At 35.6% G+C, this 24,114-nt stretch overlaps 3 protein-coding genes across 5 annotated transcripts; 2 read left to right on the top strand and 1 right to left on the bottom strand.

Moving 5' to 3' along the window:
• The first annotated feature begins 2,789 nt into the window (after positions 1–2,789).
• LOC147286621 (uncharacterized) lies at positions 2,790–3,758 on the top strand. Its single transcript, XM_086240802.1, has 2 exons — positions 2,790–3,257; positions 3,381–3,758. Exons 1-2 carry the CDS (start codon positions 2,790–2,792, stop codon positions 3,756–3,758), a joined length of 846 nt encoding a protein of 281 aa, XP_086096928.1.
• Positions 3,759–10,298: 6,540 nt separating this feature from the next.
• On the bottom strand, positions 10,299–12,288 carry LOC147286620 (glutamyl-tRNA (Gln) amidotransferase subunit C). Its single transcript, XM_086242341.1, has 3 exons — positions 12,163–12,288; positions 11,974–12,050; positions 10,299–11,247 (listed from the first exon to the last, which is right to left on the bottom strand). The coding sequence occupies exons 1-3, from the start codon at positions 12,249–12,251 to the stop codon at positions 10,454–10,456; spliced, it is 960 nt and encodes a 319-aa protein (XP_086098467.1). The 5' UTR covers positions 12,252–12,288; the 3' UTR covers positions 10,299–10,453.
• A 152-nt stretch (positions 12,289–12,440) lies between these two features.
• PDE194 (formyltransferase) lies at positions 12,441–23,424 on the top strand. 3 transcript variants are annotated; one of them, XM_086242282.1, is made up of 13 exons: positions 12,441–12,584; positions 14,135–14,289; positions 14,394–14,456; positions 15,219–15,353; positions 16,590–16,692; positions 18,193–18,263; positions 18,372–18,476; positions 19,163–19,196; positions 21,989–22,027; positions 22,211–22,311; positions 22,454–22,513; positions 22,573–22,776; positions 22,983–23,424. In XM_086242282.1, the coding sequence occupies exons 2-13, from the start codon at positions 14,167–14,169 to the stop codon at positions 23,097–23,099; spliced, it is 1,155 nt and encodes a 384-aa protein (XP_086098408.1). In that variant the 5' UTR covers positions 12,441–12,584; positions 14,135–14,166; the 3' UTR covers positions 23,100–23,424. The 3 variants fall into 3 exon arrangements, with proteins under 3 accessions (XP_086098408.1, XP_086098409.1, XP_086098410.1); XM_086242283.1 differs by lacking the exon at positions 21,989–22,027; XM_086242284.1 differs by lacking the exon at positions 12,441–12,584 and having other exon boundaries at positions 14,215–14,289; positions 15,226–15,353.
• Positions 23,425–24,114: the final 690 nt, after the last annotated feature.

The following is a 24,114-nucleotide window of genomic DNA, read 5'->3' as shown; positions in this document are numbered from 1 at the left end:
ATGGAATTTTGTTTTTATTGTAGTCTAAGTACTTAGTTTGAGTGATTTTTGGGGTGGGCTGGGCAAGGGTTGGGGAGGGGAAGGTGGTGGGTTTGAAGGGAGGAGGGGATGGTGGGCTGGGCGGTGCAATGGGTGGGAGGGGGGCTGTTTGGGTCTAGGGGTGAGGTTGGTTGGGGCATTGTATTTGTTGTAGAATAAAAAAAGAAGAGGAAGGAAAAAGGAAGAAGAAGATGAAGAAGGGGTGAGCTTGGGTGAAAAAGACTCATTTGCCCTAAAAAGAAGGCACATGCCTTGCACATGTTGAATTTTAACAGCATTTGACTAAAATTTGATGGAATGGACCAACTTAGGTAACAGTTTTAAGGTCTACCACAATGCACCTGAAAATGTTACCCAAAAACCCATTTTGGGTAACAAATGGGTAACAACTCCCCACAATGGGCCGGAATTTGTTACCCATATTCCCTTGTGGACCAATGTGTTATCCATATTTAGATAACAGTGTAACCCATTTTTTTTGTTACCCAAAATTGTGATGGCCCACCATGTGAGACTTGCAGGAGGAGAGAGGGGAGCTGACACCAAAGCTGCATGTGGGCCCATTGTGTTTGTTGCCAAAGCCAGCGCGTGAAGCCACCAAGGGGAATGATTAATTGACTGTTGTGGCTGAATGGCTAGGATCTCTTGGCATGATTGGGCCTTTTTCAAAATTTTAAAATAGGGACCGGTCCTTGAATCCAACGGCCCAGATTACATAGCCGTTGGATATCAAGAGCCCATATCACTCCCATTCTATTTTTAAAAAAAATATTACTAAATTAATTGTAAAATCCATAAAATACTTGAAATTTTTTAAAAAAAATTCTAGAAATAATTTCTAAAAATCTACCACACCCCCAACGGCTATATTCTCAAAGATTATATATATACTACACAAGATCCATGATTTTTTCATCACAAACATCAATCTTTCATACCACATTTGCAACAAAAAAAAAATTCTTTATCATAGCTCCTAGAGGATGTTCTTGGGCACAAGGTGAAGATCAAGCCCTAGTGAAGGCTTGGCTAGAAAAGTCTCCCAACGATTGTCTTGGAGCAAATATAAGAAAAAATGTGCTTTGGAGTGACATTTACGCAATCTTCAAGTGTAACTTTGGGGGTGAAACCATGCGTTCGATTGGCGGCGCTAAATCACGATGGGTTGACATAGCACAGAATTGCACCAAGTTTTATGCTTCGTTGATGGAGGCAGAGCGAATGCGCGCATGCAGTGCAAATGATGCCAACGTGGTAAGTTTTCATTTATTTATTATTGGTATGATATTTAATTTTATTTAATTTTACGATTGTTCATTTATTAAGGCAATTTATTTAATTTTACGATTGTTTATTTATTAAGAAAATTTATTTAATTTGAAGATTGTTTATTTATTAAGGAAATTTTATTTAATTTTACGATAATTTATTTATCAAGGCAATTTATTTAATTTAAAGATTGTTTATTTATCAAGGCAATTTTATTTAATTTTATGATTGTTTATTTATCAAGGCAATTTATTTAATTTTATTGTTGTAGTTTGCGAACGCACTTGGGAGTTTTGAAGACAAGACTGGATCCAAGTTTGGTTTCTTACATGTTTGGGACCTATTAAAGGAAAGTGCAAAATATGTCGTGGCGAATACCCTGGCCCAGTTGAGTGAACCAAAGACCCTCGCCTCTAACGATTTCGACACTTCCGAGAGTGACAATAATGTATGTCTGACTATCCAAATTGGCGATGACGAACACCCACCACCATTTCAACCAATCGGTCCCTCGCGGCCAAGGCCACCAGGAAGAAACTATTCAAAGCGGCCAAGGCCGCTGAGCCCATCCAAGCTCAGATGAAGTGCATGATTTTAATGAAAATGCAAGGATAACTATACAAATGAGAATTAACAGAAAGGCTGCAAAGAGTAAAAGAGAAGCGGCAAAAGAAGCAAGAGAGAGGATAAGGATTGCAAGGCAGCTAGAATGGGATGAACAAAATATTATGGGCCAAGACCTCTCCAGGATGAATGAGACCCAAAGGATGTATTGGGAGCAAAAACAAGCTGAAGTCATAGCAATGAGGCAGATGTGCGCTAACTAAAGCTCGGAGTACACTCCATCTGGATACTACCCAGATCTTTTCAACCTTAATCAGTTAAATCCGAGGTACCCCCTTAACAATTAGACTTTGACTTTGAATTAAGTATCTATGAACTAGGTTTGTATTTCACGTATTTCAAGTTTGAATTTCTTGTTATATGGCATGTTTGAGTTGGTCACCCAACATTGTATTCCCTCTATTATTGCATGAGATGAATGATAAGACAATTGATAAGACGAATGCATGATACCAATTGCCCTGACGATTGATAAGACAAATGCATACTACATTTATTCATACAACAATTGATAAGACGAATGCATGATACCATGACGTTTGCATATGACAAGATTATACCATCATGTGGCTTATTTATAAATACTACTATATTTACCAAGTTCCATTCACTCTATTTTCAGGATAATATCTCTGTCCATTAACACAAAGATGAATCCTTTGTACGTGTATTCATCCTCCTCCTCGTCTTCAGACTCTGATAGTTCATGAGATAGGGAAAATGATGAGAAAGAGAGAGTGAGCCAATTGATCATGTCCATGGGTCATAATGTCGTCGCCGGACGTCCAAGACACGATAGTACGTCTTCACATTATCGTTGCACACACCAAAATAGGGAAGATGCGCACGAACGTCTCATGGATAGCTACTTCATTCCAGCACTAATCAAGGACACCGTGACGTTCCGGAGGCAATACCGCATGCACCAACCCCTATTCAATAGGATTCTTAAAGATGTTTGCTGCCATGATGAATATTTCCAAGCAAGACCTGACGCCCTCGGTAGAGTGGGTTGTACGCCTCATCAAAAAATTACTGTGGCTCTGCGAGTGATGGCATATGGCATGCCGTTTGATTTGGTCTCAGAGATGTTGACCGTTAGCCAATTTACCATACGACAATCATTTTCTAAATTCATAAGAGTCATCTCAGATATCTACGGGGCCGAGTATCTCTGGAGGCCTACTGCTACCGATATGAGAAAACTTTTACGGAAAGGGAGTCGAAGAAGATTTCCAAGTATGATTGGTAGCTTGGATTGCATGCATTGGGAATGGCAAAATTGTCCTATGGCCAAGCAAGCTCATTATCGTGGGCATTATCATGTCTCTACTATTATACTTGAAGCCGTTGCATCGTACGACACGTGGATATGACATGCAAATTTTGGTATAGTTGGGTCGAATAATGACATCACCGAGCTGGACTGTTCCCATCTATTTGATTAGGTGATTCCTGGTCGGAACCACAAAGTGAGATTCACTATGAATGGGGTAGATTACACACTCCCATACTATCTTGCCGACGGGATCTACCCTCAATTGTCAACTCTTATTACTTCATTGCACAGTCCTATTCTTCCCACCACAAGTTGTTTGCCGCTCGACAAGAGGGATACCGAAAGGATGTGGAAAAGGGCATTTGAGATTCTAAAAACCCGGTGGCAGATAATAAAACGCCCTGCTCGTTATTGGCGTCTGATTGACCTAGGATATATCATGAAGGCGTGCATAATATTGCACAATATGATAGTGGAGGATGAGCGCCCTGGGGATGACTGTACGGATGACCTAATAAACCCAAAAGTGAGCACTAGAAGGGCATAACAAGAATATGAAGGTGTAGAACCATGTCCGACTGGTGTCGCTCCATCATCATTACCTTAGATGAATACTCGTCGAACTTTGCTTAGGGCCTGAAATGTCAATGAATCCCTAAAATCCAATTTAATTACGCACATCTGGATCCGAGAAGGGAACCCACCACTTGCACCAACACATTGAGATTAGAATCATGGTCCATCAATGTTGTTCTCATTATCGTATGTTAGGTTTATCTTCGTTGTTTATCTTCGAAGTTTGTTTTTTGTCTTTGTGTTTGCCATTTAAGTGTGTTTGTATTTGTTGGTTGCAGTTTGTGAAATGAAATAAAGACATTGATTTCTCTTAGCTGACTTGACATGACACAACCATTACATGCTTGCAAAATAATTCACTCAACCAATGACAAGACCATACACTTACTTCACACTTCATCCCATGCACAACATTGTTGCTTCACATGTGAGCTTCGAGTATATGTGAATCCATCAGAGAATCCAATGGGTAAGTTATCATGCTTTTTTCCCCTATAAATACTGAGGTTTAATTAGTAGGCCAACACATCCACATAACTATCATTTAGAAATGACTTTTTCCTCTAAGCAAGGTGTCGGTGAGAGCTCTAAGCAAGGCGTCGATGAGAGCTCCAAGCAACAGTGCGATCAAAGCTTGTGTAAGTGCCTCCCTAACTGTGCTGCTCCATTGCGCGATTATTGTTTAATGATGAAGTATGCAAAAGAACCAAATTGGAGGTTTTGCAAGTGTTCGGATAATATTTTGGTCCCTTTATGTGAATTTTGCATGAGATTGGAGCTCAAGAATCTGGCCAATCACCCAAATCTTTGCCACCAATGGTTGAACTACCTGCCAGAGCCCAAACCACCTGTGCCATGCACCTGCGGGAAAAACCCTCCAGTTCAACCATGTGACGAGTGTGAAACCGAACAGAAGATCTCAGATTGGTTTAATTACGTGGGTGTCAATTCTTCGTCATCGGACTCCGAATAAGAAGTTTGCTTCATTTTCTGTTATGTTGAATGCAGTTGTTATTTTTGTTTTTTCTTTAAATCATCGTGTTGTTCTTGTTATTTATGGTTGTCGAAGTTCCGATATTGTACGGCTTATGTTGTCTAATTTATGAAATTTTCTTATTTTAAATATATTCAATATTGACCTTATTTAAAATATCTCATTAAAATAAGACCAATTGTATAATTTTTATAATTAATTGAGTTTTAAATTATAAATTAAACATCACTTAATCAATATTAACCATATTTTAAATATATATAAAATACTGTTACCCAAAATGGGTCACAGCACCATTACTGTGAGAAATGGGTAACATCACTATTTGTAACCCAAAATGGGTTTTGGGTAACAAAATTTGGATATCCCCATTGTGGAAGGCCTAAGAAAGTGGACCAACTTGGGACAAAAATTACTTCGTGGACCAACATGGGAAATCCACTATAATAAGTGCACCAATGGTGCATTTTGCTCTAAAAAGTATATTGTCTTTTATAATTTAGTGTTTGTTTCTTCTAGTATTAAAGAGTGTTTCATTTTTCTTTCTCTGTAAGTGAAAGTTAATGAATGAACATTGAAAAGTTTTCAATCATTTTACTCTTAATGGCATGTTCTTTGAATAGTGATATCTATCAAGGTTTTTGTACTAGTGTTACATCATCTTCTTTCTCTTACATTTATTTCATGCCCTAGTTTGATGAGATTTGGGTTCGATATTAATGTATATTTGAAGCTCATATATTTAGCATTAAAGTTGTCTAGGTTCTTTTTTATTTAATAGCATGTTTGGTTCTTGAATATTGTCACCTACAAAAATCACAACAGAGATTGCCGATAAAATTGTACGTTCTGAACATTGGTAGTCCTTATAATTGATTGCGGGCGTGCCATTACACGGCCAGATGGCCGGTTTACGCCGAGATATCTAACTCTTACCAATTGATTACACAGAAAATAAAGGAATACGAAACTTACCTAGATTCAATTGCCTTGATCCTCAAGGACTTCTAATTACTTGGTGTGACTATGACGATGTGCTCAAAAGTAAAGACGCGATGAATGGTGCTCGAGTAATTGGATGCAAAGAAAATCTATGAACTTTGATGTAAAAAGTATGAGTAATCTAATTATTTTGAAAACGGGAAACAATTGCATGTTGTTCGAAATGACAAATCTCATAATAAAGTAACAAGAAAACAGATGACTAAACGAAAAGAAAATCAATACTAAGGGAACCCTAGCAGAGCTAAAAACGAAAGCAAAGGCTTGAGAGCTTCAAGAACGCAAAGATGCTTGAAATGTGGGAAATTAGTTGAGAAACTTGTAGGTTGTTGTATTGAATGTGTTGGAGAGAGAGATTTCTTCTTGTCAATACTTCTTATTGATCAATTCCCTAAGTTTAGGAAATTCTTTCCTTGTTGTATTTGAACTCTTCTTAGGATGACTGACCCTTTTAATTCAGTCCATATAATGTCCTTTTCGGGAGCTTTACGCGCAAGACTTGCATGAATTAGACTCCAAATTTGCCAAGGATTCTCAACACAACTGAGTTTTTTCATTAAAAACACGTGCTGATTTGGATTTGGGTTTTGAAACTTTCTTGCCGTGGACTTGGGCTTCAACTTGGATCTGGCATTCAACTTGGCGCACTGGTCTTGGATCCATGGTGGGACAGCAGCTTAGACCTTTCACAAAACTTTATGGATTTTCTTGGGCTTGGCCGAACTTGGCCCAAAACCAAAATATAGTGTAAACAAATATATATATATATATATAGCTATTGTGATCAAACCTTAGCTTTTTAGAGTTAAATGATTATGCTTTTTATGCTTTCCAAGTTCATGTCACTCTAATTTGTGGACATTTCCATTTGTCATAGAAGTTTAGGAAAATCTCGCTCTATGAATGTTAACATGTCACATATATTCATACGCAATCATGGTTCTTTAGGAGTGACATATAATATCTAGAATTAATATTATGCATCATATTGCCATTGTATCTAGTTATGTACGTCATGTGAACCTTGTGAGGAAACACAAACCCAAAAATTAAACACTTTATTTTTATTTTGGATCATTCGTTGGCGCGCCGAATTGGTCAATTGGATGTGACCATACAAGTTCAAACTTCCGACCATAAAAAAATCATTGACAAGGATGTGGCTTATATGAGAGGGTGGAGTGGGGGAATACTTGAGCAAGGAATGTATGGATCCATAGTAAGTCTTGTGTCATTGTATATCTTTCTTTCATAGTAGATTTGGTGCTTGGACTTGTATCTCGTGGTTTTCACATAGAGAATGGTTTCCATGTTAACATATATATCCAGTGACAAATGCTTTATGGATTGATTAAATAGATTAAACAAGTTATTTTTGTATATATATATTTATCTTAGATACCTAAGTTGGTTAATCTAGTTGAAGAATTAATTCTTGTATATTGCAAAACCACTAGACCATTAACTTGAGAGCATTAAGCTCATTGACAATTAGGTAGCTTAGTAGAACTTTAATTTATTTATATCTCGTGTTGTCCCACTTGTGAAATCTGTGTACTGTCATGGCCATATTGCTTATCTTTTTACTACTACAAAAATTTGAGTGTGTTTGAGTGATACGGTCGAAAAAGTTGTATATAACATATTCACCTTTCCTCTAGGTGTCTAACAGGAATTTCGATACAATATCACAAAAAATTTAAAGCATGGTATGAAATGCATTATCATTTAAACCATGACGCTTTAACTTGAACAAGGTAACAATTGCTGACATCTTTGAGTACTTTGTACAACCAAGAAACAAATGCATTTCAGCTTCTCTAACAAGATTTTTAATTTTTGCCTCTTTACTTTCACAAGGGTCCTACTCAACTTCAACATGTTTGAAATATAAATCCTTGTACATCATACATGACAAATTTACTTGGTCTTTCACCACGAAAGTACTAAATCTTGTAATTAGGATTCACCCCTTTCATGACCAAGCATTTGTACACTATCAAAGTGGTGGTATTGTAGGTTTATACATATCAGATAAGGACACACAATTATATATGAATTGTTTGTGGGTAAACCCACACCGATCCAACGGCCAATCCTGGTTGGACACGTGGCTGGTCAGACTTTGACCTCCACATCGTCACTGCTCAGCACTTCCTCCGCCAACTCAGACCGGGTCTCTATGCCGAGCCCTCCGCGTTCGGTCCGAGCCGAACCGATGGATTTCCAAGAGACTGAGTGTCAATCTTTCCACGGTCTTCTCAGATCGGCTCGGCTCGGCACTAAAGAAATCTTCTTCGAGTTCTGGCGTCGGCCAGTTGGGGCTCGGAGGGACCCCTATCTTTTGGGTCGGCTCGGTCTGGAATCCCATGCCCGATCCGGTCACGCATAAACTTCATGCATGCGCATAAAGGATATATGTTCGGCTCGGCTCGGCTCCCCGCCGCCATTCCCAGGATGAGCACGTTGGGATGAACCGCCACACTTAAATGCACCTGACATAAATCTTCTGACAGATGAAATGTCCCAGTCTGCATCCATGACTATTGAGGTAGTTTGCCTGGACCTTCCAACCTTGCATTTAATGGAGCATTCAATGCAGCATTGAATGCTGATCAGGTGAGTCACTGGCAACCATTCATTCACAAATGCAGGTAACTTACCCATCAGGTTTTCCTTTGCTTATATATATATCAACCCATATGTGCAAAACAAACACGACGAATCCATCAACAAAACACTTACACAAAAATTCCCATTCACCAAAGAGCTTACCCAACCTGCTGAGAATAACCCAGAACATTTGCCTTGTTCTTCCTATTCTCCCAAGTTCATCCTCTGTTCTTCCTCATCCACCATCAAACACCATCACTGATTTCATCATCGGAGCGTGTTTGGCTGGTACCACACCAGTCCATCTCCTTTGATCTTGTTTCTTTTGCAGGAAGATCTCAACCAACATCCACTTCATCATCCAGCAAAGCACCTGATCAGCCAGATCAGCGTTTCTAAGTTGCTGCATCTACCTCACGAGAATTTGCATCAACATGAATCTCTCGCTTTTGCATGAGTTACATTGAAAAAATTACATGTTGCCTCCTTATATTGCTTCCCAAGCAACAATCAAATTAATTTTATGTAATATCAATATTAAAGTCAATATTACTATTAGTAGTCTATAGTTATATGATGTTTAACCTTGAAAATCTCAGCCATTCTTTATCCATCTTGAGAGACCAAGTAAACCATGAATAAATATAACATTATCCAAAAGTTTCAAATTAAGTTGCATAAAAATGCAAGTGCAACTTAATCTAGAAATAACAATATCCACAGTTGTGACATAATAGCAAGACATAAACTCTAAAGAAAAGCACAAGAATATAAGAATTATAAGGTGCTGGATATATCATACTCAAAATGCAACTCATTTTTATACATATTGGATGCATATATTTATTATTTAGAATACCGTAGCTGATATGTTGCAATATACCTTTGGTCTGCTAACAAGTTCAACACTAAAAAATGAATTAACTTCACTATATCTTGACTTTCACTGCAAGATCGAAAAGAATTTAGAAGTTAGGATTTGGGTTAGAAGAATATTGGGTATCACTTCCAATAAAGTTGATAGTTTCCTATTCCTCTACATTAATTTTTTTTTTTTTTTTAAGTACAATTGCAGAGATAGAAAGACATCAATTATAAGAGTATGTTAGTTAGTCTAACAGGAAACAATAACAAAAATGTTTCAATATACATATTATAAAAACTTCATGAGAAACAGATAGAGACATATATGTGAAAGACGTAACAACCAGCCAAAATAGTACAATGATCATAAAGGTACACATATTATACACGTAGGTCTCAACAAATTGGTCCAACAACAATGACTATGCAAAGTTCCTTTTTAATTTACTTTTGAAAGAAGTATATAGTTGATTTTTAACATATAAAAGTTATAGATCCTCACTATCATGTTATAGATAATAGAAAGAAGATCCTATAATAGCAGTATAGGAACCATTTATACACAAATGAGGCTACCTCAACAAAAATTCTACAACTATATCAAATTAAGTTAATCAAAAATCTATAAAAAAAAAAAAAAGAGATCAAAATAGTTTTGCTAAGTACAAAAATTGATTCCAGTTCTTTTCCATATAAACATACATGGTTCAGAAGAAGTAATAAAACAAACAATTTATAGGTATAATTAAGCAGGGTGACAAGTCACTTGAAACTTGTTGCTTTTGGGCAGAGCATATATAGCTAGCATTTTTCAACTTTTCGTTTTTCCAAGTTGGGCTTTAATCTTTGTGGAAAACCAAGATTTTTACTCCAAGCCATAAATAACTGCTAGAATAATTTTTTTCTTTGTTTCCATTTCTTTTTGGCTTTGGTCATTTCTCACATGTCAAAGTCAATAGTAATCAAGATTGGACTTTATAGCATCCTCCAAAAGCAAAATAACCTAGATCACATTGCAAACGCATGTGTGGAACCCGACCACTAGCATAATTGGATGATAACCCAAAATTAGTAATTATAGTACACAGCATTCAGACATATACATAGTTCCAAAATTTGAAAATATACATGTTGCGTCTTTCAACTTTGACAGATTGTAAAAAGAAAGAGAAAATGCGAGGAAAATGATAAACTTAGCGCTTTTGTGCTTTCCTCCGTCTAGACTGTGCCTTCTGCCATTTCTTTCTAGGAACTAGTTTGCTCTTTGGTTTCAACTTTAACTCATGTGAGAACTTATAATTTGGATCTCTCATACGTGCTTGTATATCCTTGAAGAACTGCATGTTTAATTTCTTTGGCCCTCCCTGTCTAAGCTCTGCATATTCCGGTCCTGAAACTATATTTTCAAATGCTCCTATTAGAATGTCCAAGTCACTCATGACCTCCCAAACATTGGTGTATCTCCCGTCTGGCCCTTTCTTCAACTTTTTCAACGCATTCTCAACTGCAACTTTCCTAGCTTGCTTTCCCGGGGACAGCTCCTCTGGTTCCTGCTCAGCTTTCAGCAATTCTGAGATTGTTCGATACTTTGAGGTTTCCTCAAACTCAAACAGTTTGTCTATATATTTATCACTACTTTCATTTGGGTAGGCTTCAGTAGGAATATCGTCGTCATCATCACCTTCACTACCAGTCCACAGAGACTTCTCCTCATCACTTCCAGACCAAACACTTCTCAACTCATCACTGTCATCAGCATCAATCAGGTCAGACTGCTCCTTCGCCTTCTGTTTTACTTTTCGGATCTCTTCTTCAAGATGTCTCTTTTCATCCTTTCCATTTTCATTTTCGTCTTCACTTCCTGTCCATAAAGAAGCATCTTCATCAATCTCTTTGTTCCAGGCTTTCCTGAATTCCTCGTCGCCAGGTTTTCCATTGCCAAAGAGATCATAATATTTATGACCGCCACGAGCATATGATCGTGAAGCTGCAACATATTCAATAAAGTCATACAGGTAACTGATGCATAAAACACAGAGAGAAAACACAGTATTGCAAAGCTATGTCTTTTTTCTTATTTCTCTTTTGTAAAATGAAAGCTATACTTCTGCTGCAGCAATGAACGGCAAGAAAATCCCTTCACATAATTTGAAGACCATATATCCATAATGCATCATTAGTATCTAACTTTACAGAGGACCACAAAGTTGGCTTCTATTGTAACAGTGAACTCAAGTCGTTTTATCTGACAATGGTTTAAATCAACCAAGCCAGCAAATCCAAAGTTCAAGAAGCTAATTCAACTGGAACCACAATAAGAAAGAACAAGTAATTATACTCAATCTAAAATGCCATAGGACAAGAATTGGAAACCAAAAATCTTGTTTGTACTTCTTTTCATTGTTTCCTTGTAATTTTGGCAATGGAACAAGTCCTCAGGGTAAAGGTTTTCCATAAGAGCACCATAATGACAAACATGTCAATCACACCAGTCCAGAGTGCACACCCAAGGAAGACCAGTGAATGATCAATTATAACTCCAGTAATCCCTTTTTTCTTTTGGACTACATAACATAATTCCAACAGCATGCTAACCACAATTCTTTAAGAGGAAAAAAAGGAAGAAGAAAATGACAACTTTATTGTACAAACTGCTCAATTGCTCAAACATACACATATCATTAGTTGTGAAATTCAAGAAATGGAAGCTTACCTTGAAAATTTGGACAAAACCCATAACTAATTTCAATTGTTGAGGTGCTTGCAGCAGAACCGCACAGATTTCCCAATCTAAAAGAGGAAAAACACAAATGGGTACATCAGAATTTGATAGGCAATGCTTTGGCGCCAACAATTTATAATCTATAAATCATAGCAAAAATGGGGAGAAAAGGGCTCTGACCTATGAGGAAGTGAAGGCTGCACTTGGGGTTTTGGGAGTTTGCAAAGAGAACTGAGGGAAAGGCGGGAATACAGCCTCCAAGCCGTCATCTTCTGCACTTGGGGTTTTGGGTTTATAGTCACTGTACTTGGGTGGGCAGTGGGCTAATAAGGACCATAAGGTGTTTTTCGTTTTTTATTTTTATTTTTATTTTTAATATTATTTCCGGTAAAATGGAAAGTTGGGAGATGTTAAAATATCTCAGCCATACAATAATATTGGAGGGTTGAGATTAAAACTCTGGTATAGTCTGGCACCAAAAAACGGGTAGAGGATCCATGTCCCTCTTTCTGTATTGCTGAGGCTGAAAAAAAAGATAAAAACGAAGTTCTTTCTCTTAGCGAAACAAACGGTTGGGTACTGCTAGTCTTGGTCTTCTTCAGGTGCGCCCCTCTCTCTCTCTCCGTTTATTTTCCTCTCGTCAGCTGCTAAAGTTGAAGGCTTTTTCTTTGCCAATCATATTTATCTCCAATTAATCCAACTTTTAATTTTCCTGAATTTCTATTGTCATTAAGCTACCGAATTGATAATTCTAGTATCCAGAAAAACGAAGATAAAAGTTCTGCAATTTTTTATTCAATGTGTGTAGTTTCTGCTGTGATTGGCCATGGAAATACTTAGATATGTTTGAATTATCTAGAACTGAATTTGTTTTATTTATAGTTTTTTGGTTTGTTTTATCTTTTTTTGGTTACCCTTTGGCTTGTTTTATCTTGGGCAACATAAATGGTATTATTTATTCAATTATCTATACATGCATTCTCTTGTATGGAAATATCTGAGATATATTTTCTCTCATTTTACGTTAGCAAAATATAGTATGTGTTTTTCTAACTTTTGTTTCCACCAAGAATAATCTGGAACATTGTTATGAAGCCAAACAACTTAGTGGGGTATGTTATGTATTTCCTAATAGTTTGCTTCTTTATCGTTTATTTACCTCTGTGTCTGTGCATGGTAATTATTTGGTAATTCTCAAAATTCAAGTTTATAGCTTATGCTTTTTGTTTCCCTTTTGTTTGTTTTCCCAAAATCGATTTAGGCTGTTATATTATTATCTAAGATAATGATAATTCACATTAAGTGGTCTCCTAGATTTTAAAAAGAATATTTTTACCAATGAACGTTTTTTGTTTTCTTTCTTTAGTGTAGTTTGGTTTTTTTTTTTTTTTTTTTTCTTTTCAGTTCCCTGTCATTTGTTGTTGGGTTTTTTATTTTTAATCAAAAAATTTTGTTAAAAGCATTTTTTTTGTTTTTGTTTGAGTACACTGTCAATTGTTGGTGGGTCTTTTTTAATCAAAAGTTTAGTTCAGACTAAACTAAAGTATAATGTAAATTATAGTTTAATGTTAAGTAAATTACTCATAATGTAACTTTTTTTTTGTTTGTGGAAAAGTGTGTTTTCTTTATTTTTCAACTGGAAGTTCAATGTAATTGACCATGAAAGATAGTTCCAGAAGTGACAGAATGCATTGTATTCATCTTTTCTTTGTGCAGGTAATTTTTTTTTTTTTAATTTATAATTAACGTGGATGACAATGTTCGTTTTCAGATTTTGAATTTTAAAGATTTCTCTGTATTTGTATCTGGTTGCAAAGGATAAAACTTTTAGGGTCAGGTTATGCTCGTCAGTCAGCGTACCCTGAGAAAAGCTAAACTAATTTGTGCCTAGTTATATAGCCATTGACATTGTAGTTAAGTAGCTTTTATTCTTGTCCTACATGTGCAAAATTTACAGGGAGATGTAAATAACTAAAACACTTATAATTCATTCTAGGTGGTCTCCTATTAATTCGAGTTTGTGTTGCTTCGTTAGGAATCATCACTGTACTAACGATGAGTTTAGTGTAAATTACATAAAATAATAAAAGAGATCAAAGACAACACACTTTTCCCTTTTATTTTACTTTGTGTTATTCATCTTTCTTTATAGGTGCGTAAGAGAAAGTGAAAATCAAGCGGGGAATGAATTCATCACTGGTGTTTCGTCGCTTCTGGTGCTTCAATGCAGCAACTTCATCTTCTTCTCCTTCTACTCTATGCTCCTCTACCAAGAGGAAGCCCCTCGTCTTCTTAGGGTCTCCTCAGGTGTGTTTCTCTCTCTCTCTCTCTCTCTCTCTCTCTCTCTCTCTCTCTCTCTATGTCTACATATTTACACATTTGTGTATGATGAAATGTGTACGTTGTTGAAGGTCTCTGCAACTGTTCTTGATGCCCTTCTCAATGCATCAAGTGCCCCAGACTCTTTGTTCGAGGTATTGAAAGAAATTTTCATTTAGTTCATGCAAGCTATATGATTGCTCCATTTTCTCTCAACTTTACTCAAAATGGGTTTTTTTCTTTTCTTTTCTTTTCATTTCCTTTCTAAAACCCATTGTCCTTTTTAACCTTTTTATTGAAAAATGGCTAAGACTGGTTTTCATGTTGGGCCTTTATAGGACTAAGATTGGTTTTTATACTTGAGGTTATATCTAATAAACTATTTCTTCGCCCGCATGCGAAAATGGCTAGAAAATTGGAATGCGCTATCTGGTGGCTTCACCTTACGATGCCATTAATATTGCTCAATCTGATGATTTTAGTGTTTGTTTTATTGGTTTGTATATAATTTATGGGATGTGACATGCCTCTTTAGCACATTATGTGGAATGAGCGCTCATATTGGACATCTAAAAATCATGAGCGGTTTAATTTTGGTGAAGTATGTTTACTCAGTAGACTCATCAATTGGTGGGTTGTGTGCTGGTTATCTCTTTTACTTGTGTTTCTATGTCATAAGGCATAACCAAGGGTTCAACTGGATCAGTCTTAAGTTGAACTACTTGATTCTAGGCATATTGTTTATACGTTTTCCAATCTTGCAATCCTTGAAAGAATGGTCTTTCAAAAAAAAAAATGCTTAGTAGGGACTGATTTAAGCCAGAAAAAAAGTTGATACGGACTATTGCTATTTGGATTGCATAGAAACACACAGAGTAATTTCTTGCACTATGGATGACTAATTTGGTATGATTTAGGTTGCAGCAATCATTACTCAGCCGCCTTCCAGAAAGGATAGGGGGAAAAAGTTGATGCCTTCTCCTTTAGCACAACATGCTCTTGACAGAGACTTCCCTTCAGACCTTATTTTCACGCCTGAACGGGCTGGAGAGGTAATTTGCTATCATCTCTTGGTAGGAAATAATTTTGTTATTTATTCCTTATGAGTAATCTATGTAATCATTAGTTATGTGGTTAGGACCACCATTGAGTTAACTTTAGTAATCTTCTATATTGGGTGGCATTCCAGCTGTTGGGCTGCAATTTTGCAATCAGTAATGCTACACTTACCACATTTTTATACCACAATTTCATACCATCTTACATGGCATTCATACATTGGACACTAAAAATAAAACAAATAAAACCTAAAAAAGAAAAAGGAAATACCTTTCCAGTAAAGTAATGACACATCAGGTGGGATACAAATGTGGGAAAAAAAATGTGGGACAACTAGCATTATTGTTTTGCAATCCTTCATCTGAAGATGATATATTCACAATTCTCTTGTGATAGTAGTGCATTAGTAACTAGAGGAATTAAACTACTACTGGTTTACATGCTCATGTCCCAAAATTATCAACTAGACCTGCATCTCTTTAGAGATTTAGTTAGTATTTTTGTTAACTTTTTCACTAGTTAAATTTATTACATAACTTTTAATGGTATTCTGGAACATCAGCTATAAAATTTTCAATGTTTTTATTATTTTATGGTATGTTAGATTACACTTTACGCCAAAACTATTATTTGATATTGTAATAGAGTGGCATCTGTAAATTTAAACTACAGTTGGTCAGTTATTTTCTTTTGCAAAGCCCTTAAACTTGGATGACATGGTGCCTAGTTTTTTCTCTTATTTGATATAGATTTTTTTCCAATTGTGATGGGAGTTTGAGTTGCTTATGTAAGTGGGTGATGCATTAGTAGTCAGTTATCTACATCTTTTGTCACCATCTGCACAATTTTCTATTAACTGTTTACACCCAGTAGTGGCACCCCATCCTTTACTTCTCTTCAGTCATGTGTATTATGATATATTATGTTTGAACCTGTGTACTGGGCCAGCTTATGTTTAACTTATGGGAATGACTAAGTGCAGTTCTTACTTTTGTCTAAGGAAACTTACTAGGCCAATAATAGAAGAATAATGTGGCATTACGTTTATAACCATGGAAGCAACCTATTAGCATTACCAATAACCCAATACTGCTTCTTATCATGTTAGAATAATTAAAAGGGTTTCCATCTGTTCTCTGTGTTTCTTTACGTTAGTGAAAGTTTTGGACACTGTTGGAAAGCAGTGATTTTAGATGAAGAGGGTTCATTTTCATTTACTGTTTTTGCAGGATGTGTTCTTGTCCAATTTAAGAGCTTTGCAGCCAGAACTTTGCATTACGGCCGCATATGGGAATATTTTACCTAGCAAGTTTCTCAATATCCCAACTTTGGGTTAGTTGAATGAATTTGGTCATCAAAATTGAAAATTTCTGTTATCTGCTATATATTAAATTTCCATGCCCAAGAATTGCATTTTTTATAATAAAAATGCCAACTGACTAGTTGCATATCTCGAGTGAGCATAAATGACTTGCACAAGAATTGCACCTATCATTTTTATAATGCCAAGAATTGCATCTTGTATGTTTCTTATAATACAAGAGTTGCACCTGTCATTTTTATAATGCCAAAAATACCACTTAGTATATTGCATAAGAAAAACAACACGTTAGTATTTTTTTTTCCCAATATCTGTTAGAACAATTGCGTCTTGCATTTCATAATCCTTTTGTTTCAATAGCACCAGGAATTGCTATGTTGGTGCACCGTATTAAGACACCGGATCGTATTAAAGAGTGCGACCCCAGTGTTGTAAAAAATCAGATGATTTCAAAAACTATGCAGTTGAGCCATTGTCGATTAATTTAATGAGAACTTTGTTTAATTCTGAGTTTGGGATATGGGGTCTGAAAAATCTCTCTCAGATTCTTATTCTGTAGATTCTTGTTTTGAATAATAATTTTATTTTTCTCAAAAAATAATTTATTTCATTTTCAATTATTTTGATTTGTTCTAATTTTATTATTATTATTATTATTATTTCTTTAGAAAATAGGCTAGTTCTACCTCTTATACAATATAACACCAAACAAAGTACAGTACAATATTGCATAGTCTGGTCTCTTAATTCGGTATGACACCAAACACTTGACAGTATAGAAGATAGTTCAATGCTATACAATTCAATACAATATGATTGAAATAATGCCGTACAATCCAATACAATATAACGTGCTAAATGAGCCCTAATTAATTAAAGGATATAAAATACTTTTTTTGCAAGGTACTGTGGTAGCCTTATTATTAGTAAAATGTTCTCTTTTTTTTTTTTGGCATTTCAAATATTTTATTAGTAGTTGAGAAGATTATAGATTATTTTCAATTAGGGTGTTATTGTAATTGGACTGGTTTAAATTCCGATTCTTGAGAGTTAGTAACTATCTTAATAGGTATAGAGGTTTTCTCATTTCGATTTACGCCTCTACTTGGCTCTTATGGCTTGAATTTTAAGACTATTTCACACATGCTTTAGATTTTGTATCTACACCTGTGACATTCCACTTATTTTTGGAAGTGAGGAAGGGTGAGGTTACTAATAAGTTGTTTAACCTCAGCCGGAGTTCATTTTAGCGATCAGTTTCAACCTTTTCAGGGCAATTGGTGGTCCAAGCATCAGACATAGATGGTTATGCCAATGAGCTACATTTTCTTAGACTTTCTGATGCAGAAATTAATGTAGTTGTAATGTGCACTCTATGCATTGAGTTCACCATGTTGGTTTTTTCCTCAATATGGCATTTTCTTTTATATGACAATATGTTGAGAGATATTTGCTATCTTGAAACCTGATCAGCTGCCAGAATTATTTCTCAATCCAAAGTATTTTCTCAGGCACGGTCAATATACACCCAAGTCTGCTTCCATTGTATCGTGGTGCTGCACCTGTTCAAAGAGCCTTGCAGGTTATTTAGGTTTTGATGTTTCTTATACATTTTTGCATTTTATGTTATTGTTACATTTAAACTTTCTGAATAAGGAGTTTTTTCTACATTCTTAAATTTCTGAATTAGGATGGTGTTAAGGAAACTGGAGTATCATTAGCATTCACTGTCCGTGCACTGGATGCTGGACCAATCATTGCTTGTGAAAGAATGGAAATTGATGATCAAATTAAGGTATGAATGATGCTTATCTACATATAATGTTTATATGGAGTTTATGGATGCAAAATTTTTAGAATTCATCTGATCTGTGTTACTTCTGGCTCCGAGTCAGTAATGATTTGTCTGGATCAAGTAGCAGCTGACATGCCTTGAGGTGCAAGATCTTTGATGCATGATGATTTCTGTGTACATGTTAGATATTTCTTGGTACCTACAAGTAATTGCAATTCCTAGTCAATGTCTTCCCTTGTTGACATTATGTGCTCATCTCATAAATTTAGGAAGCATTGTTGCCAACAAAATAAGTTTGAGTCATAACATCCCAGATATCATGAGATGTGGGATGTCGTAGAAAATTGGAGTTTATATATGGAGTCATAGAGTTAAGAAGCCATGACATTCACAAGTCTATTCTAGTATGCCATAACATCCCAAATATGCCTCAACCAGACTATAAATGCTGAGATCACGAAATCACAGTTGGTATGCATCAGAATTCACAGAACCACAATGAGTATGCAGCGGGGCGCAAGGGGCTTAGTTCACCCATAGCCATGCCTGGATTTTTCCAGTGGCAGCAGCTCTACTTGCGTTGAGAATATGAATTAACATATAAAATTGTTCATGGTTTTTAATATAATTTTACGGTTGCTGCCACTTGGAAGCATTGTCTGAGTAATTTTTCTTCTGGTTTGCAGGCACCAGATCTTCTTGCGTTGCTATTTTCTGAAGGTGCACTTTGTTCTTTTTTTTTTTTTTTTTTTTCTCCCCTTTCTTTCAAATAACTTATTTCTGCTATTTGATAATCTAATTTTTACCGTGCAAGTTGTAGTTTGTCAGGGCCTCAATTTTGAGCCCAGTGCATGGGTCTGGCCCACATCCATCAAAATCACTCTTTCAATTTTGATCTCTTTCATGCTCCCTCATTCTCTTAGCTCTCTCTCCCGTTTTCTTTCTACTTTTTTTTTTTTTTCCATTCCCTCTTATACTTTCTTGGTATGAATGTTGTCTTGATCAGTCATTGAAATGCATTCATCTTGCAGTGATGGAAATCTTCTCAATTCTAATTATGTAGGACAACACAAGGTGGGTGTTGCCTATAATTAGAGTGGGATTTGGATGATGGAACATTTTGGTTAACTAGAAAAGGTTTAGGGAAAAGCAGTTTTAGGGTTGCTGTAATTTTAGACAAATTAGAGAAATAGATAATAATAGGGAGGAGAAGAGAGAAGAAAGTAAAGAAGGATATCAAGGCAGCAAGCCTTCAACAACACATAACTTTTTGTTTATCCAAATATGATTTTCTTACAAGATATAATTTTTCTAACAGAACTCCCAAGATTCCTACACATAATAAAAGACTCATTAAATATTAGAGAAATATTTACACTACCAGGGACATTTCTCTTTAGACCAAAAAGGTCTTATTGTTAGATTTGGGACAATGGGCTTAGTCTTGGGCTTCCAACGAGGGTAGTTCTTTTCTAACCAAGTTGTAGCTATTGCATCTTCTAATCATTATTTCTTATAATTATTTGACCTTTTGATTCAATAAATAAAGTTAAATACTTCAATATTTTTCTTTTAAATTTTTTATTTTAGTATTTATTTTTTATTAAAAATTTACAGGCCTAACCATGACCTGCTGCCCAAGGCCCATACCCTGGCCTGCTAAAGGCCTGTTGGCCCGCTGCTTGCGGGTAAGGCCTTTGACTATATATTTTGATAGTGGGCTGGTCAGGCCCAGTCTGTTGATGACCTTAATATATTTGTGCCAATGTGCCGCATTGAATTATTCAGATGACTGGCAACTATATTCAGTTTATAAAGTATTACACATGACATTCTCCAACGAGTTGGATTTTGCGTGTTCCAAGATAATGTATATAATGATAAAGATTTTATTTTGGTTTTAACACTTGATCATTATTTATCCTCTCTTATGGCAATTTTTTTTTTTTGTATATATCTTCACTGATTTAATCTATCTGATTTTGGAGCATTCATCAACTCTGTAGATGTACTCTGAAATTAACAGAACCGTTATAATTGTTAATTGTCCATGTGTTGCAGCAATGAAAGAGGGTTTAGCTGCTATATTTGTATAAAGTTTTTGGTATGGCACCTTGAGTTTCACTATGCATGTCCCACATGCAACATCTAAATGATGGTAGTTCTGCATGATTGTGTCAAGGGTTTGTTGGCTTTTATTTGAGTCATTGATGATAAAATTTGAAGTATCTGCAATATCCCATATGAATTTTATTTATAATTTTACAGATTATTTTATTATTAACTTTGGTCTTGTGTTTTGTAGTTTTAGATGTATTTTCTTGGATTTCTAATCTCATTTATAATTTGCCTTTTTGGTTAATTCGAACTCTATTTGGTATCTGCATAGGTTCTTGTTTCTGGAACTGGAAGCATTTATTTGCCAATAGAGTTTTCTCAGAGTCTAATAATGGTATTTTACACCAAAATGACAGGATTAAAGACAGTCTTTAACACCAAAATGACAGGATTATAATGGAATTTTGAATTTTCAGATGTAGTAAGAGCCGTAAGGCATGTTTGCTCAGTGTTTTTCTTTTCTATTATTGTTTCTCTTGATTCCTCTGTAATAGTTCTGATTTTGAGATACAAACATAAAACAATCAATAGGGTACAGAACATTAGATGGGCTCCTACAATAAATGCTCATTTAAATAAAAAAAAAACAATAAATGCATCATGTGTGTTTAGAATATTAGCTCCAATTTTTTTAGTGCATCTTGTACATTAACCTAATTCAAATTTACTATAAAATTCCAGTACGAGGCATCACATTTAAAACTCAATCCTATTGAGACAAATTTCTGGCTTCACCAGTAATTGCTCGTAAATTACATCACTCTTACATGCAGTGGCTCTCAGCTAATTCAGTTAGTTGTTAAGCTATAGTTTAATGCTGTAGTCTAATGGTGTTTTTGTATAATTGGCAGATTACGAATATTAATTCAACAAAGAATATTATGTAATCTATTAAGCTTTTAGTGGATCTTTCTAATGGTGTCTGATAATCCTTGTGTTTTTTCTCTGGTTTCCAGCTTGTTTATTATTTGTTTCCAGGTTCCCATATTGTTCTAATTTGAGCCCCCCTATTGATTGGTTTCAAATTTTGAGCACTAATTAATTTTTTTTATAGGTCAGTCTTTTCTCTAAGAAGGTTATTCATCTGTAGCTTTTCATTATTAAGTTCCAATAAAGTTTTAAAGTGTCCATACAGCTGTCTTTTACCAGAATTGAATAGACTTTGATTTATGGAATTAGATTCTTTTGGTTCATTGAAGGCATGCTTTGCACTTTCTTTCTTTTCACTCTTGTTTTCTTAATTTTTCTGTGATAGCTCTCTAGGTTGCATTTTGAACAATACTGGCACATCAAAAAGGGCTGATGGCCCCAGTTTTATAATTTATAGTCCACCTATTTATATGTGCCTTCAGACCAATCTACCTCATGCATACCTCCTTTGCTTTGCAATACAGCCAACACACTGAAGATTTCTAAGGCTGTCCTGAAATTTGGTGATTAATCCTTAACATATTTTGATTCTGATGTATGGTTGTCCTGCTTATATTCAATGAGCAGTGACTTTTGTGCTTCATGGTTTTATGTAGGATCTGTGTCAGTACAATCATATTATCAATTTAGTATATCTTATGGTTCAGTCACATTTCATATATGTAACCTATTCTTTTATTATGTAGGATCAAAACTACTGATTCACGAGCTTCCTTCTATACTTGATGGATCAGCTAAGGTGAAAGCGCAGCCCCAGGATGACTCTAAAGCTACCTTAGCTCCCAAGGTACACCTTGCAGTGAAGTAACTAGAATGTTTCTGCACAATCCATATAGTAACAGTTGATCTGCTGCAGCAGAATGGTGGCCCAATATGTTTTTATTGTCACCTTTGACTGCACATTGAAGTTCATTTTGTGTTTTACATAGATTACTCCTGAGGAGTCATGGCTATCCTTTGATCAGGAAGCTCCAGTCCTACATAATAAGGTATGCTCTCTACTTTACCTTAAATTGGATTACAGAGTAGTGACATGCAACCTCTATAGGTTCGTGCATTTGCAGGCTGGCCTGGAACTCGAGCTAAAGTTGTAGTTGTTGACAGTAAAAATGGACAGCACAATATCCTGGAACTTAAAATAATCACAACGAAAGTTTGCAGCCATAGCAATATTCAGGTCAACCAGGCAGATGACGTCACTTTTATAAAGGGTGCATTAGTATTCCCATGTGGAGGGTGCACAGCACTAGAGGTGCATTCTGTCAATTTCTGTTATGACATGTTTACTGTCTAGTATTGCAACTGAAAATTACATTTTCTGTAGTCCTCTTTGTCTTCAATCCAACTACATGGGAAAAAGCATATATACTATGATGTTTTTGATACCCATCAATTCTCAAAATCAATGTACATTGTGCTTTTGACTTAATAATTTTTGTGCTTCAACAACTTATTTAGGTATTGGAGGTTCAGCCTCCTGGTAAGAAGGTAATGAGTGCAGCTGCTTTTTGGAATGGTTTACGTGGCCAAAAGCTGAAGGAATTATCTTCTTATGTGAACGGTAATTCAAGTTAGTCCTAGCAAATTTGTTGAGTAATCTTGTGTCACTATTGTACTAGTTTCTCTTCCTTTCATTCTTTTAGTTAATTTTATTGGAGATACATGTAACATAAAATTACTCATAATTAAAACTATATCCCCAACCGAATTTATAGACAGCAGGTAGAATATAAGGATTGAGTGGGAGTTCTAGATGTGGGGATAACACTGTCATTGGGCTTGTAAAACTAGTGTCAAGTATCTGGTCAAGGGTTTTTCAAGTAGGTGCAACCATTTTGTGCTTCCTCCTTTTGTACCAGACCCTATTTCTGCATAATGCCTAATTGTTTTTGAGATTGAATTTAAAAGGCTCAAAAGTAGCCTTACTGGCATAAGTTTTTATTTTTTATTTTTTAATTTATTGAAAGATGAATGGGATTATTATCAGGCATTGTCTACTTTAAGTTTGGTTCCAGTCTAATTGGGTTACAGGATCATGAAATGCATCATGTTTGTATCTTATTGATCTGCGAAATGTAAGGAGAAAAATGGAGATCTTCTATCCCCGTATTTATTTATTTTATCTATTTTTATAAATAATTTAAATGCCTTGGCTGTAGGTGAATCTCAATGTGTATCTCATGTTGCTAACTTAATACTTGTTGATGACTGTCTAATTTTTCCTAAGGCTTCCCTCATGTTCTACAGGATTTTTCTATGGTATTAGGGCAAAAGGTCCACTTTCATAAGTCTACACTTATTTTTCCTCGAATGTCCATCACTCAGAGCATCTCCCACCCTTCCCTATACATTTTCCCAAATTTAAATTTGGTGTAAAATGACAGAAAACACAGTTCCAACCCTTTCTTAAAATCTCTCTAAATTTGAGATTTTTTTTAAAGTTTTCCCAAATCAAGTTGAATGGATGAGCATTTCCAAATCTCAAATGGTCAAATTTTAGAATAGAAGCCCAAACAAAACAAAGATTTAGGAAAAAATTTCAGCTTTAGCATGGGAGTGTCCTCCAAATCTAACTTTTTTCCTGAATTTA

Source organism: Dryas octopetala, chromosome 4, assembly GCF_963921425.1.
Source record: "Dryas octopetala chromosome 4, drDryOcto1.1, whole genome shotgun sequence".
Taxonomy (NCBI): domain Eukaryota; kingdom Viridiplantae; phylum Streptophyta; class Magnoliopsida; order Rosales; family Rosaceae; genus Dryas; species Dryas octopetala.
The sequence above is the reverse complement of the archived record's forward strand: the minus strand, read 5'-3'. Positions and strand labels throughout refer to the sequence as shown.